This window comes from Hylobates moloch, unplaced genomic scaffold (assembly GCF_009828535.3).
Source record: "Hylobates moloch isolate HMO894 unplaced genomic scaffold, HMol_V3 SCAFFOLD_1, whole genome shotgun sequence".
NCBI classification, from domain to species: domain Eukaryota; kingdom Metazoa; phylum Chordata; class Mammalia; order Primates; family Hylobatidae; genus Hylobates; species Hylobates moloch.
Genome location: NW_026652276.1, coordinates 215,096,074 through 215,113,345, shown reverse-complemented (window position 1 = coordinate 215,113,345; position 17,272 = coordinate 215,096,074). Strand labels below are relative to the sequence as shown.

The 17,272-nt window shown below is 38.1% G+C and overlaps 1 protein-coding gene across 6 annotated transcripts in view; it reads right to left on the bottom strand.

The window, feature by feature from the left end:
- The window catches only part of LRGUK (leucine rich repeats and guanylate kinase domain containing), a 157,178-nt gene that overhangs the window by 124,092 nt on the left and 15,814 nt on the right, over positions 1 to 17,272 (bottom strand). For all 6 annotated transcript variants that reach the window (XM_032753545.2, XM_058426861.1, XM_058426879.1 and 3 more), the window contains exons 4-6: positions 16,383 to 16,483; positions 11,239 to 11,320; positions 205 to 329 (exon numbers count right to left, since the gene is read on the bottom strand). In XM_032753545.2, coding sequence (XP_032609436.1) covers positions 205 to 329; positions 11,239 to 11,320; positions 16,383 to 16,483 — 308 coding nt within the window. The remainder of the gene's footprint in view (positions 1 to 204; positions 330 to 11,238; positions 11,321 to 16,382; positions 16,484 to 17,272) is intronic.

Here is a 17,272-nt window from a genome sequence, read left to right as displayed (position 1 = left end):
TAGCATGAAATATTTCTCTCTCTCATACAACCACACACACACACACGCAAATGGTAAAGAAAGGAGCAAACAAAACTGAAGACAATAACATTTCATGAAGGAATTTGCTGTTTATATATTTGAATCCTAAGTAGTCATAATTCATGTAGTTATTAGAAATATTAACTACTACTTCTATAAAGAATGGCATTTTGTTAGACTCACCAGACAAAGTATTTTGATTGGTAACTTGTTTAAGCCATTAATTGTCGTGATCTTGTTGTTGGCCAAACTAAGGTGAGTTAGATTGTTGCACATCTCTAGTCCACTGATTTCTTCTATCTCATTGCCTATACACCACGACTACGTTTAAGGAAAATGTTATTAAAAGCATTTGGAAGAAAAAAAGAATCAGTGTTAAATCATCACTAGACAAAGCAGATCGCAGCTTAAATAAAGAATAATTAGACCATCTTGGCTAACACGGTGAAACCCCGTCTCTACTAAAAATACAAAAAATTAGCTGGGCATGGTGGCGGGTGCCTGCAGTTCCAGCTACTCAGGAGGCTGCGGCAAGAGAATGGCGTGAACCTGGGAGGTGGAGCTTGCAGTGAGCCGAGATCGCCCTGCAGTCCTGCCTGGGCAAAAGAGCAGAGATCGCCCTGCAGTCCTGCCTGGGCAAAAGAGCAAGACACCATCTAAAAAAAAAAAAAAAAAGAATAATTATATGCCCAATATAGGATGAGTATTAATCCTGAAATATATTTTTCCGTACAGAACATGTCATATTTTACACAATTTTTCTTTTAAAAAGGCATAGCGGCCGGGCGCGGTGGCTCATGCCTGTAATCCCAACACTTTGGGAGGTCGAGGTGGGAAGATCACGAGGTCAGGAGATGGAGACCATCCTGGCTAACACGGTGAAACCCCGTCTCTACTAAAAACACAAAAAATTAGCCAGGCGTGGTGGCAGACACCTATAGTCCCAGCTACTTGGGAGGCTGAGGCAGGAGAACGGCTGAACCCTGGGAGGCAGAGCTTGCAGTGAGCCGAGATCGCACCACTGTGACAGAGCGAGACTCAGTCCTAAAAAAAAAAAGGCATAGCTTTTGAGTGTGCTGGGTTGTATTTGACTCATTTAATAAGTACGGAAAGAAAAATCACCGTGGTTCATAGCTGCCTCATTGGCAGTGTGTTTTCCCTTGATCAGTTAAGTTTCCATGAGACACTCATGTGTGTTCCCACAGGCAGAACTTCTGACTACCAGATCGCCCTGCAGCGGTAACATGCACCAAGCATTATTGTCTTCATAACTGGGCTAAGAGCCTGGGAGATGTCCTCTGTAGCAAGTGAGTGGTCCAAAGACCAATACCCTGTTATAGAAAGGAACAGCCCTTTCTTTCCGTCTGCATTGACCTCCATTCTCTCTGTAAAATCAATGAGGCTTAAACTCTGCCTTACTTTCTTCATCTGTTAAGTTCCATTTATTGTGAAAATTTTAGCTTACCTTCTGTGTTCCATCTTGTAGTCACCTAACACTACAATCTCAAAGTCATTAATTCTGTTCGGCTCTCTCTGTTCTCAATCTCTTTGACCAATTTCCAGGATTTAATGTCATTTCCCCATCAAAGCTCAGTTTTTCCTCTCAAGTAACCCATGACATCTCCATTTCTCAGCCACTCATAATCTGTGAGGCATCCAATCACCAAGACCTGCCATTTTTTTGCCCTAAAGTATCTCTTTAATGATTTTCTTTTTTATTCACTCCTCTGCCAACTTAACTCAACTTTAACATCAATAGTTACACTAATATCCATTACTTCCTGCCCTAAAGTCACTCTACACACTGTAGGCAGATTAATTTTTTAAAAATATTGATTGAATATCAATATCATGTTTCAATTAAAAAATTCTCATAGAATTCCAGATTCCTCACTCTGCCATCTAAGGCTCTTCACTATAAGCAAAACTTATTTATCCAGTTTCATCCACATTATCATCCAATGAGAATTCCCTATTTCTGCCAGGTCAATTTCTCGATAGTTCTGGAATGTACCAAGAACTTTTTTTCCTACTTCTTTGTAAACCATACCCATTCTTCAAGACAACTCCAAATCCCACTTTTTTTCTTATTTTTTTAACATTCACATTAATTAAATCAATATCTTAAGTATTTCTTTTTGACATATAACACTTATTTTCTTACTATTTATTTTCTTACTATTACTTTTTAAATGCACCAATAAGTGAAAATGATAGTCTAGGAGAACATATTCACAATATATATTAGCAGACAAAAGATTCTACCCAGAATACATTAAAAATGACAATAAATCAATAGAAAAAAACAACCCAATAAAAAATGGACAATGAATATGCCCAGGTAATTTCCAAAAGAGTGAATCCAAGTGGCTAATAAACATATGAAAAGACATTCTGTCTCACCTGTAGTCAGGAGAATGTAAATTAAGATAAGCTGCCATTCTTTACCCATCAGCTTGGCAAACATTTTAAAGTAAAAGCTTCTGAATAACAGATACTTTTATACTACTGAGAGAGTTCATTATGATATAGCCACTTTAGAGGCAATTTTGCAATGTCTATCATAACTGTAGATATGTCACAGCCATTCCACTTCTTAGTATATATTCTAGACAAACCATTTCTTCCTCAAAGCCTCTCCTGGTCATCTTCTAATCTCCAGCTATCTCCTTCCGTTAATCAGAGAAACAAAGAATTTTTTAAAAAGAGAAGGAAGAAGTTATAAATATCACAAAAACATTTTGCCTCCATAATTATTTGTAATTATCCCAACCCTACTACTTAGTAGATTTTTCATTTAAAGTAGGGATAATATCAGGTGGCCATTAAGGCCAAAAGTTAGGTCATGAGAAAAAAATTAGAAAATGGGTGTGAATGAGCAACAAACCATAAATCATTTCACAATTATAAGGCATTGACATCATTATCAAATTACATTACATGAAGCCAAGGAAGCACGTCCTCTACCTCTTGGCCAATAGCACAGAAATGGAAAATTCAAGGCTGGGATTAAGCCTGAAAATACCTAGGCCAGAGAAAGAGGTAAATAAGGAAACTAGACAAAAATGTAAAATGTACCAGAAATTCTTGGGTTTTCCTCAGTGGTTTCAGTTTCAATCCTTGGACTGAAGTATAGCTCTGTTTGTGGTCAATATGCATTTTTAAATCTGTTACCATAAAGCTTCCTGCCAGAATAGCCCTACAAACAGATGTTTATGTTCGCAAATACTGTCCTTTCTGGTTCTACTTTCTTTGGGCTGCTTAAATAATTGTTCTGGAACTAGAACAAAGATCAGATCTTTGTAGATGCAGATTGTAACAAAAGATGAATATGAAACATAAGAAATAGGAGATTAAACTATCTCACTCAGGTATGGATGAAATAAAATACCCTTGGAGCAGACAATCTTTGGCAACACAAACTATGCAAGGAAAACTTTGAACGGCCATCTGTCTCAGTTTAGCAGAGACAGAAATCATGTTTAAGTCCTATTTTAGGAGCACTAGAGTGTCCTGGTAGCTCTACCCCAACCGAGATGAAGATACTCTGAATCATGGCAGAATAAAACCACTGCTTGTGGGTATCTGCCTCAGGAAGTATTCTCATGGGAAGCAGGCAAGGATCAGAAAACTAGAAAACAGGAATCCTGAAATAATCAAGAGATATCAGAAATCAAAAAGGAAAGCTTGTTTATTGTGTCTACAGTAATTTTCTAAGACATTAGAGGCTAACCACACTTCCCTTGGCACATCCAGCTTACTCTCTAGCTTGGACTCCCACAGCTAGTCATGTGTTCTGAAATTAGCACTGCAAGGACAGAAAGGAGGAGGAATTCAGATGCTCACTGCAATCATAGCTATGGTTTCTGCAGGTACCACTGCGGTCACTAACAGCACTGGGGCAAAGGAGCAGGAGTTGCCTGAACATCTCTGTTGAGAAATATGCTCATTCCAGAAAAATTATTTCCTCCTATTTCTCAGCTTTTCACTCTCCTTTAAACATCAAGGAATTTCAGACACTCTAAATTAATCAGGCTCCTGAGTAAAGAGAACTTTCTACAGTGACACACAGCTTTTTCCTCTACTTGCTCCCACAGTCACCTCATGTGTGCCTGGCGGCACTGCCAACAGTCAATATGCAGGCCTGGGCCATACAGAGCTTTGAGTTCATAGATGGTCTTCAATATCTTTATCTGCCCAATCTCTCATTCTCTTAAGAACCTTCACAAAATGTTACTTGCCCTTCCTCCTAACATTATTCGTGTTCTTTCACAGGTCTTGGGACTTCCTGATAAGAAGAAACATAATCTGATAAATCACTACACATTACAATGAATTAGCTTACTGGGTTAATCCTCTTAGGTATATTTTAATTTTAAAAGACCACTATCGGGAGAAAGAAACTCAAAAGAACTCAAAATCACCATACCGCATTCCAGCTCTAAACTTTTACAATTCTGTGAATAAGTCTTTTAAAGTGAAATTGTAGATCCTTGGGGAAACTGAATGAAGGAACCCTGTGGCACTTAAGAATAACTTTACAACTGGGGAAAAGCCCAACAACATATTTTTACATTTTGACGATGCTGTCAGTAGTTCACAATGCTTGACATGAATTATTCACTAGTTCAGTATTTGCTCTTATTCATTTGTCTACAATCATAAAATATGGTTTGGGTGTATAGAAAACAGTTACTGACAAATAGTAGGAAATCCATCACAGTTCTCTTAGTAGAGAGAGCTGCAATGTTGGCTTTAATCAAAACCAGTCCTGAAAAATCTATATCACCTTACCAGTGAAAAATGCTCTTCACTATAGGAGAGAATCTCTCCAAGAAAAGAAACACGCATAGTTTAAATGCCTCTGTGACAAAAGTTGTAATTACTCAATGAATTGCAACATGGGAAAAACAGTGGAATTCAGAAGTCTCAGTTCAACCATTTACCAAATAATCTGGGGCAAGTTGTTGACCCTTCTGGAGTCTCAGGTTCCTCTTCCACAAAATAAAATAGTGATTAGCACTAGACGATTTCTAAAATTCTGTCTGGAATTAAATTTCTATGAATTTTTCAATTCCATTATTCTATCATCATAAAATAAATTCTAATAAACAACTAGTCAATGTTTATAGGTAAAGAATAAACTGCACTCTTTCTTAAGAATAAATATATTTACATAACCTTGGCAAAGCTTATTGTATTGCAATTTAGGATAATTATCAATTAATCATCAATTATCCACATATGGAAAGACAAAATAGCATAACATAAAATTAAAAAATTGGTATCTTATAGTTAACAATTCATTCTGAGATATTGATATAATCTACTACAATTACACTGTCAGTATCACTAGCTCAACTGATTTTTTATTTTAAACAATTATTTTCAAAGAAATTAATTTAGAATTTTCAGATTTTTAAATTTTTACATAGAGCTGGGTTAAGTTTAATACTTGATTCACCATTGACCTATGCTTGACTGATTTTATTTATTTTTAAAAATATAATGAGCATGCTTGAAACTAGTGCCCCCACAGCCCCATCAGCAGAAAATTAACAGCTTAAATCTACCCTGTGTCTCCTTCCCAGAGATAGTAACTATGCTCAGTTGTCTCTTTCCTCTTCCCTTCCTCCCTTAGTTTTATGCCTAAATTATACTTAAATGCATGTAGATATATTTCATTCATTTTCTCTACTGTATGATATGCTATTGTGTGACTATACCATAACCTATGCTTTCTCTTATGAATGTGTGTTTGGGCTGTTTCAATTTTTTAGTAGTACAAGCAATACTGCTATGAACATTCTTATACAAGGCTCCAGGTACACATATACTAAACTTTCCACATATAGGAATAAAAGTACTAGGTCATGGTGAACTTGGATGCTCAACTTTATATGACAATATAAAATTGTTTTCCATGGTGGTTGAACTAATTTCATACCCACAAACAAGGTAAAAAGATCTTCTGGATCTACAAGTTCTCCAACACTTGGTATGTTTAGATTTCTTAAATTTTAATTTAAGAAATTTAAGAAATTTTTTATTTAATTTTTTTAATTAAATTAAAAAATGTGAATATGCCTTCTGTTTTTAGTGTTTGAAAGAACTTGTTCACCATTGGAAGGTCTGTTTTGAAAATTTGGGGTCTAGGCTTTTTTGGTAGAAAGATTTCTAATTTTTAAATTTAGCTTATTTTAATTTATAATAAATTAATTTTATACTTATAGGACTACTCAGGGTTTCTATTTCCAAACCGATGTGTAATATTTTTCTAGGAATTTTTGTATTTCATCCAAGTTTTCAACTGTACTGGCATAAAAGTTGTTTTAAAATTCTCTTTTTAATCAAACTGTTTTGATTAAAACAGTTAATTTTAAATTTTATTTAATTTTAATTAAAAAAGAAATTTAAAATTGATTGTATCAATTGAATGGATATAATACAATATCTCATGTGGTCTTAAGTTGCATTTCTTGGAATACAAATGAGGCTGGTATCTCTTCGTATGTTTATTTGCCTTCTCTGATTTATTTTCCATAAAATTCTTTTTCTCATCTTTTATTTTGCCCATCTTCTTATCCAGGGACATGAGATATATTTCTCTTTAGTTAGGTCTTCAACACCCTTAAATAGAGTTTTGTTAGTCCCTCTACCCCCACAAGTCTTATTCATCTTTAATAAAGTTTGTTTTTGTTGTTTTTATAAATGGTGTTTCTTCTTAAAGTTGTTTTCTAATTGCTTGTTTCTGGCATACAGAAATGCAACTGATTTCCATTTATTGAAGTCATATCTAGTCATGCTGTTGAATTCTCAAAACTATTATTTGTAGTCGTTTATAGCAAATTTTTAATATTCTCTATAGATAAACATGTCATTTGCAAAGAATGACTTTTATGTTCTCCTTACTAACCTTTACACTTTAATTTCTTTCTCTTGTTTTATGGTGTTGGCTAAGACCTCCAAAATAATGATGGGTTGAAGTGGCAATGGCAGACATCCTAACTTGTTCCCAATTTTAAAGGAGAAAGCTTAGAACATGTCCCCAATTAGGATAAAGTGTGTTTCAAATATTTTTGTAGACATCCTCTATGAATTTGTGGAAATTCCCTATTATTAGTTTACTGAGAGTTTTTATTGTGAATGAGAACTGGATTTTATTAAATTGTCTATATCTGCTGAGTTTCTAGATCTCTGGATCATAAGGTTTATTTCCTTTAATCTATTAATGTAGTTAATTATGTTTATAGATTTTCTAATATTAAACTCTCCATACATTCCTGAGAAAAACCCAATTTGGTGGTAATACATGGTCTTTTTAATACACTGTCAGATTCTGTTGCTAATATTTTGTTTAGGACTTTTACAGCTACATCATGAGTGAGACAAGCCTGTTGTTTTCCTTTCTCTTATTGCTCCTTGGCAGGCTTAGATATCAAAGTAACCTAATTAAAATGAATTGTGAATATGCCTTCTGTTTTTAGTGTTTGAAAGTATTTGTTCACTATTGGAAGGTCTGTTTTGAAAATTTGGGGTCTAGGCTTTTTTGGTAGAAAGATTTCTAATTTTTAAATTTAGCTTATTTTAATTTATAATAAATTAATTTTATACTTACAGGACTACTCAGGGTTTCTATTTCTAAACTGATGTGTAATATTTTTCTAGGAATTTTTGTATTTCATCCAAGTTTTCAACTTACTGGCATAAAAGTTTTAAAATTCTCTTTTTAATCAAACTGTTTTAATATTTTCAAAAACAGTCTAATCTTGTGGTTTTTCTTCTCCTCAAGAGATTAATTTATAATCTAGATATATTTTTGCTTTCTGCTGTCCACAAAAGCTTGTAAAACTTCACCACCTGTATCATGCACAATATGATATGCTTAAACAGAACAGGAGAGAAAGAAGTATATTTCATGCTGTTTCAAAACTATCCTACTATCTTTTCAAAACTGCAAGAGATCTAAGAAGTTTATTTCATTAATAGTTGATGAATGATAGTTTGTTTTTGCATTTTTTAAAACGCAGGTGAGAAATGGTGCCATGTTACACTCTAATTATATACCCATGTTCTGAACTTCTATTAGTTTTGATGTAATAATTACAGCTTTTTATACTTTAGTGATAAGACTCAATTGCTACATCTAATGTCAAGAAAAAAAAAAAGAACGCTAATTCCTTTTTTCCTTATATCTGACATTTACAAAGTCACGATACTTTAGTTTTTACATGGAAAGCTAAATGTATATAGAAATTAAGACTCTCTTGATAGAAATGTTTTCAACTGTGTTTTGAGTCCAAAATACTGTGGAGTTGTTTTCTTTGACAATTCCATGCCAAAACACAGAATGTTTTTCTAGGGGACAAGAGATCTCCATAACAAACTCCAGACTGTCGTGGCACCATCAGCATTCAGGGAACCCCAATTGCTGAATTCTTTCTGGCTAGCAAGAGTTTAGGGGCTGCTGACTTCTAGACAAACCAGTGTTGTTTCTTTTTTTTTTTTTTTGGTTTGCTTGTTTTTGTTTTGAGACAAAGTCTCGCTCTGTCACCAGGCTAGAGTGCAGTGGTGCAATCTCGGCTCACTGCAACCTCCACCTCCCAGGTTCAAGTGATTCCCTTGCCTCAGCCTCCTGAGTAGCTGGGACTACAGGTACATGCCACCAGGCCCAGCTAATTTTTTTTTTTTTTTTTTTTTTTTTTGAGACAGAGTCTCGCACTCTGTCGCCATCTCTGGCACCATCTCGGCTCACTGCAAGCTCCGCCTCCCGGGTTCACGCCATTCTCCTGCCTCAGCCTCCTGAGTAGCTGGGACTACAGGTGCCTGCCACCACGCCCGGCTAATTTTTTGTATTTTTAGTAGAGACGGGGTTTCACCATGTTAGCCAGGATGGTCTCCATCTCCTGACCTCGTGATCCGCCCACCTCAGCCTCCCAAAGTGCTGGGATCACAGGCATGAGCCACTGCGCCCAGCCTAATTTTTGTATTTTTAGTAGAGACAGGGTTTCACCCTGTTGGCCAGGATGGCCTCAATCTCTTGACCTCGTGATCTGCCCACTTCAGCCTCCCAAAGTGCTGGGATCACAGGCATGAGCCACTGCGCCCAGCCTAATTTTTGTATTTTTAGTAGAGACAGGGTTTCACCATGTTGGCCAGGATGGTCTCAATCTCTTGACCTCGTGATCCGCCCACCTCAGCCTCCCAAAGTGCTGGGATCACAGGCGTGAGCCACCGTGCCTGGCCTAGACCAACCAGTGTTTCTTAAGCTTTAATGTGCACTGAAATTGCTTTGGGGGGGGGGTCTTATTAAAATGCAGATTCTGATTTCTTAGGTCCACAATGGAGCCCAAGAATCTGCATTTCTATGAAGTTCCAGGTGATGCTGCTGCTGTGGTCTTCCTGTGTAGCACTCTACACAGCCTGAGATAAATGGATGTCTGAGCCAGATAGCTTCTAGATTGTCCAGCTATCTCTTTGCAAACTCAAAATACATGATAGTCAAGCATGAAGTGAAGGTTCTACAGAGATATGCTGCTAATGTGTATGCTTTTAGTTTGTCAACAAAACACGTTATATTGCTCCCTTCTAATTTCTCTGTTAGGCTATAATCAGGAAAACTTGCTCATTTAAGCACCATCTAAATGTCCACTAATTGCTCGTTTTCACACACAAGTTCTGAAGGGAGTGGTGCTATGTTCCAAGCTTTCCATCATATATGAATTAAAGATTTTTTTCTTTTACAAGATACATCTTCAAGAAAATGTACCCTCTGTTGTCCCTCATCTCAGCCTTATCACAAATGTAGTGTGTACTAGCTGCTGTCACATCCCTGAATGAGGCACCCAAGGCAATCAATTCATTCTCCATTCTGTCCCCCAAAATCCTCAGGTGACTAGAAAGATACTTACTGAGAAAGAGAAGGTACTGGCTCCCCTGCCACCCAGAAAACATCAGTCTCTGGTGTGAAGAAGAGACTCAAGCTCATTAAACTCACAGATCTCCAGTTAGCCCCTTAGGCTCTAGAAGTTGGAGCTTGCTGTCTTTAAAGGAGGTGCTCTGCTTGCATGGGAGCCTGGCTCATGAAATAGGTATGTTGCAAATCAAATCAAAACTTGTTTTTAAAAAAAAAAAAAAATGAAAGCATATTTAAAATACACTAGAAAAGCTTACTACTTAAAGAGAACTTATCATGAACTCTTTTGTAAAATAAAGAATCACTAATTTTCCTTATGACCATATCTAGATTTTCAAATACTGAATTTATATAAAATAGGGCACAAGTTTCAGCAAATTTGAAGAAAGGAGTTAATTTTTTTTTTTTTTGAGACAGGGTCTTACTCTGTTACCCAGGTTGGAGTGCAGTGGCACAATCTTGGCTCACTACAACCTCCACCTCCCAGGTTCAAGCAATTCTCGTGCCTCAGCCTAGGATTACAGGCGCACCCCATCACACCTGGCTAATTTTTGTATTTTTAGTAGAGGCAGGGTTTCTGCCATGTTGGCCAGGCTGGTCTTGAACTTCTGACCTCAGATGAGCCACTTGCCTTGGCCTCCCAAAGTGCTAGGATTACAGGTGTGAGCCAACGCACCCGACTGAGAAAGGAGTTAATTACAACAGAACTTCTTCTATGGTTCTAGAGTAAGAATAAGCCTACATTTATCAGAAAAATGACTATCCTACTTAGCTTTTCAAGGGTAAGATACTCTTGACAAGTTTTGACTCACAGTTTCATTTCCTGGTAAATAAAATATTTATCCTCTTTTTTTTTTTTTTTTTGAGACGGAGTCTCACTCTGTCCCCTAGGCTGGAGTGCAGTGGCACAATCTCGGCTCACTGCAAACTCCGCCTCCCGGGTTCACGCCATTCTCCTGCCTCAGCCTCTCCGAGTAGCTGGGACTACAGGTGCCCGCCACCACGCCCGGCTAATTTATTTTTTGTATTTTTAGTAGAGATGGGGTTTCACTGTGGTCTCAATCTCCTGACCTCGGGATCCGCCCGCCTCGGCCTCCCAAAGTGCTGGGATTACAAGTGTGAGCCACTGCGCCCGGCCCTCATTTTGTGAATATCAATTCCTAGTCAATTTAAATGAGTCACATCTCTATTAAATTGCTTATCTGGTACTAGTCCATGTAATCTAATACAATTCTTGAATATGTAGTCTTTAATTTTTATATTGTTTTTAAAATTTTCCCGTTTACTTATTCAAAGGATACCATCCAAAATTAGTGTAGTGAGAGCATGATACGCCGACAAATCACAAATTTCAGAAATTTGGTTGTGGGAAAAATCCGCTTTCTGGCAAGAAAAAGAGAACAAGATGTTATATTAATATTTTATTTTTCATATTTACCACAATAATTAACTGCACAAGAAGAAGGTATTTCTGAATGTAGAGTTAGAATTCATTACTGAAAGTACACACTAAGGCTAAAAGAGTCATCTGTCTTTAATCATTTTTTTTTTTTTTTTTTTTTTTGAAAAGGAGTCTTGCTCTGTCACCCAGGCTGGAGTGCAGTGCTGTGATCTCAGCTCACTGCAACCTCCGCCTCCCAGATTCAAGCGATTCTCCTGCCTCAGCCTCCTGAGTAGCTGGGATTATAGGTGCCCACCACTGCACCTGGCTAATTTTTTTGTATTTTTAGTAGAGATGGGGTTTCACTGTGTTAGCCAGGATGGTCTCGATCTCCTGACCTCATGATCTGCCCGCCTCAGCCTCCCAAAGTGCTGGGATTACAGGCATGAGCCACCACGCATGGCCATTTAATCATTTTCTAACTGGGATCCTTTTCTGTCCACTTTGAGGGATAGTAAGAAGGCCTCTTCCTCATGGTGCACAGGAACCGCCCAGTAACCTAAATGCCTTCAATTCCTGCAGCCACGCTCAGCATTTATTTTAAATTTCCTTGGTCTTCCTTCAGGATTTACCTCAATTTCATCCTTACCCACAAACATTTCATTTTCTCTACTGCCCAGTAACCTGTATTCACTTCATTTCTGTGCATATCTTGTTTCCTGTTCCTTTACCTTTTCTATTCCTATTTTCATATATTGTCCCATGCTACTCTTTAAATGCCAGAATATTCTTTTTTTTTTTGTGAGGTGGAGTCTCGCTCTGTCACTCAGGCTGAAGTGCTGTGGCGCGATCTCGGCTCACTGCAACCTCCGCCTCACAGGTTCAAGCAATTCTCCTGCCTCAGCCTTCCAAGAAGCTGGGACTATAGGTGTGTGCCATCACACCCGGCTTTTTTTTTTTTTTTTTTTTTGTATTTTTAGTAGAGACGGGGTTTCACTGTGTTAGCCAGGATGGTCTCGATCTCCTGACCAACTTCCTGATCCACCCGTCTCGGCCTTCCAAAGTGTTGGGACTACAGGTGCGAACCACCGCGCCCGGCCTAGTCTTTCTTATTCATCTCCAGGCAATGCCTCTTCAACTTTGCATTCTTTCTCAAAATTGACTACTGTAGGAAAGCCTTTTCAGCAACTGCTGTTGTTCCTAGTCAAACATGTAAGACTAAAAAACAATATTAAGTAACTTTAACTATTCACCTACTGGCAAAAGATAAACAAAAAAAAATTTTTAAGGAAAGAAAAACTCAAGTTTTGGAACCATTGCATTCATAATTTGCTGGGTACATTATAATCATTTTCTGGAAAACCATCAAGCAATTACATAATAAGCACTATTCTTATTTTTCCATGCCCTTTAAAATAGTGATTTCACCCCCCAAATTTATGGAGATTATTTTAGCAACACATTAAATACTAAACCCTTTAAGTACTAAAAACTTTATATAGTAAATACTAAAAACTAATTTAGAAACAACTCAAATGGCAAGAGTAGAAAACTGATGAAGTCAATTGCAATACAGCAAGCAACAGGACTACTTAGTAAAATACAAGTTAGCAAACCATATGAAGAAATTGAAATGTACAAATAAAAGTGTTGTTTAAAAAATCAGAACACCAAATGTATGCATATACAAATGGGAGCTATGTAAAATGCATACTATGAAATAAGTCAGTTTGGCGTGATGTAAATGGAGTTTAACATTCATTTTTTTCTTCTATAGAATAATAATAGACTAGGAATAAACTTATCATGATAGGGCTTACTTATCATTGACACTTTTTCATCAACACCTTTCATTCTGGTGCCATAGTATGACATCTGTGTACCTACACCTCAGTCAGGGCAAACGCTAATACTATGCTCCCTGTGTAGCTATGGTATTAGGTTTCTTTTCTTTTTTTTTTTTTTTAGATGGAGTCTCGCTCTGTCACCCAGGCTGGAGTACAGTGGCTCAGTCTTGGCACACTGCAGCCTCTGCCTCCCAGTTCAAGCGATTCTCCTGCCTCAGCCTCCCAAGTAGCTGGGACTACAGGCTCCCACCACCATGCCAGGCTAAATTTTGTATTTTTAGTAGAGGCGGGGTTTCACCATGTTGACCATGGCTCGTCTTGAACCCCTGACCTCAAGTGATCCACCCATGTCAGCCTCCCAAAGTGCTCGGATTACAGGCCTGAGCCACTGCGCCCGGCCAGGTTTCTTGAAAGACCTTAAAGGGGTTTGTGCCACTGTTTAGACTACCATTGGAACCTAGAGCTTGGAAAAAGTAGTCATCAAGTCAAATTAACATTTTTCACCTAGTAAAAGCAAAAGCATTCTAATAAATACAAAAAGAGTGCACGTACAAGTCCCTGCTCTAGGAAATGCATGTTCTCTCTGGTTGGTGGTACAAGGCTCACAAATATTAAATGAAAAGGAAGTGGAGCTTCTCAAGAGGGCAGAGCATAGTACATGAGCCTGACTTACTGGAAAGATGTGGGCCATGGGGTCTCAGACAGTGGGTTCAATCCCAGTTCCGCTACCTCCCAGCAAAGGTGAAGTTAGTTACCTAACCTTTCATGCTTCAGTATCGGGACAGTATCAAAACAGCCCCACAGCTTTATTGGGAGGATTAAATAACACACTGAAAACACCTGAGGCCAGGCGTGGCCGCTCACACCTGTAATCCCAGCAATTTGGGAGGCCGAGGCGGGCAGATCACCTGAGGTCAGGAGTTTCAGACCAGCCTGGTCAACATGGTGAAACCCTGTCTCTACTAAAAGTACAAAATTAGCCAGGTGTAGTGGCTCATGCCTATAATCCCAGCTACTCGGGAGGCTGAGGCAGGAGAATTGCTTGAACCTGGAAGGTAGAGGTTGCAGTGAGCAGAGATCTTGCCATTGCTCTCCAGCCTGGGCAACAAGCATGAGACTCCATCTAAAAAAAAAAAAAAAAGAAACACCAGGAGGACACCATCATTCCTTCCCAGGTCTACACAGAGCTCACAATGGCTTGCAGCACCTCAGGGTACAGCCTGGCACTTGGTACACACTTCTCTAAAATGACCAATATATTTGCTGGTAATTCTCCAGGAGCTCAGAACCTTAAGGATGGGGTCTATGATTTGTTATTGTTCGTTTGTGGGGTCTTTCTGGGAGAGTGCAAGGAAGGGGTGTGAAAGGGAGAAACTCCAAAGTTTTTCCTGGGGCAGGGGTCATGCTGTTACCATGAATGACTGCCCTGTGGCTTCAGGCAAGGTGAATGGAACAGCAAAAGGTGAATCAAAACAGCTCTGCAAATTCAATTCCTGATAACCTCAAGACCATATGGCCCCACACTGAGTATAAATAGGCACCTAGTGTGGCTTCTTTGCACAAAGGAATGTCATCCTGGCAAAAACTATAATTTCAAAGGGAAAAATGCACTATTGATAATGGAATGATATAAAATTGAAGAAAAATTGAAAATTAAGGTCTCTCATCAGTATAAGGGAATGACTGTTTCTTGATTTCAAACAGATTTTCATATTTGTGCAACTCTTCATAGAATATTTTGGATTTAAGTTAATTCGGTTTGTAAATAAAATAAAACTAATAGATAATAAAAGGCAATAGTTGATGTCCATTCCTTAAAATAACTTTTTAATTAAATATTTGAGTCCAATACAACAACACTAATCACAAAACCCAGGGCGATCGTTTCCAGATTTGTCAGCACATTAAAGCCACCTGATGGTCTCTTTAAACATCCAGGCCAGGCGCGGTGGCTCACACCTGTAATCCTAGCACTTTGGGAGGCTGAGGCAGGTGGATCATTTGAGTCCAGGAGTTTAAGACCAGCCTGGGCTACATGGTGAAACCCCCACCTCTACAAAAAATACCAAAAAAATTAGCCGGGTGTTTTGGCACGTGCCTGTGGTCCCAGCTACTCAGGCTGAGGTGAGAGGACCACTTGAGCCCAGGAGTCCAACGTTGCGGTGAGAGTGAGACAAGATTGCGGCACTGCACTCCAGCCTGGGCGACAGGATCACTTGAGCCCAGGAGGCTGAAGTTGTGGTGAGACAAGATTGCGCAACTGCACTCCAATCTGTCTCCAAAAATAATAAGCCCAAAGCCCACGCCTTACCTTGGACCACTTAAATCAGAATCTCTTGCAGTGGGATTTGGGTATCAGTAGGTCCGAAAACTCTACCAGGTGATTCCAATGTGCAGAAAAGTGTGGGAACCACTTCTCTCTAACCTTGCTACTTAAGTATGACCCATGGACCAGTGGCGTGGCGTCATCAGGAAGGTGTTTACCAATCACAGGCTCGGGCCCCACCCGAGACCTAATGGGTCAGAATTCCCTTTTCACAAGAACCACAGGTGATTTGGGCATGCATTTAAGCAACAGACTCACTGCTCTAGGGCATAGCAAATTATTCCATCCACCATTGTTCACAGGTAGTTTATTTCTGCTTCAGAAATGCAAAAGCATGCACGGAGAAGCAAGAATGGAGATCTGAAAGCATTATTTTCTTAAAAAGTAAAGTTAGATAAATAAAAGGGCAAAGTTTGAGCCTAGGACATTTTTACAGATTATTCAGATATAAAATTTTTCAGATAAATTATTCTGCTATATGTCCCATAACATCATGCTGTACATCTCAAATATACACAATAAAATGCATTTCTTTAAATAAATAAAATGTACCAAGTAATATTTTTTAAAAATTGTTCCGCTATAACAACAAAAAAAGTGCAATAATAACTACTATTCAAATGAGGGAAAGAGGAGACCAGAGGGAAGTTCGTTGGTTTGAACACTAGGTTTGAACAAAGCTTCCAGGAAGCCTATCCACTGACAGACCAGCTCCCTTTTCCAAAATAAAGGATACACAAAGCCTTCTTTTTTATTTCATTTCAGACACTTACATTGCTCACATCTGTATCTTATTCTCTCTGAATTCTCTATTTGAGTGCTATTTTGCTTATTTAATGCACTTTTGCAAACCCCTTTAACATGTGTAATTAATGTATTCATAAAGTCTACCTTGAGGTTTTTGGGTGGCTTGAAATTGAAGCATGTAGTCAAATTATTTTGAGAAGCATTAAGTTCCAGGAGATGAGGCATACAACTCACACAAGATAAATCTGTGGAGGGAAACAGATACCGAATAAAGTAAGCCAATAAAATAACAAGACAAAGACATTAAAAACAGTATTCATGACCTCAGAATATTTTAAAATTATAACAGTTGCAAAGACCTCTTAATTATTCCATGAGTGAAAGGAATAAAATCAGGAGTATGTGAAACATACAAAAAAAGGTAGAAAACTCTCGATGAGTCAATAATTTAATCCTCTCCCCGGGGGTGGCCAATCCTTGTATGCCCTATTTTGGGGGCAGCCAAGTAACCAATCCCTGCGGCCTCTTCCGCATGCCCACTCACTCTGCCACTAACAATGAAATGCTACAAAACTTGTCAGCCTTTGAGAAAAGGATGAGAAGCAAAAGCCTTAGATAATCCTCTTGATAATTAGCCCCTAAATAACTAAATTAGATCTTTTCATAAAGAGTGGAAATGCCACAATTAGGAAACTCTCTTTGCTGTAAATTAAATTTTGTTTCAGTTGGACTTAGCACTAGATCACATTAAGTATCTGAAGTGATTTAACTCATTGCTATTATTGGATTTTTGACTCTGGATTGGATCAAACTTACATCCGAGTTTTGCATTTTATCCCAAGCATACACTTTGAATCTTGAACACTAAGTAAAGGACTACTGTGCTAATAAAGGATAGTGCTAATGAAATTACATATAAAAGATAAAAGATATGAACTATTGTTTTACCTTTCTCTATGACTTTACAGCAGACACAGAGGTAGCAGAATGAATTAGGGAAGGAATCAGGAAGGGTCGCACAGCAAGGGTTATGG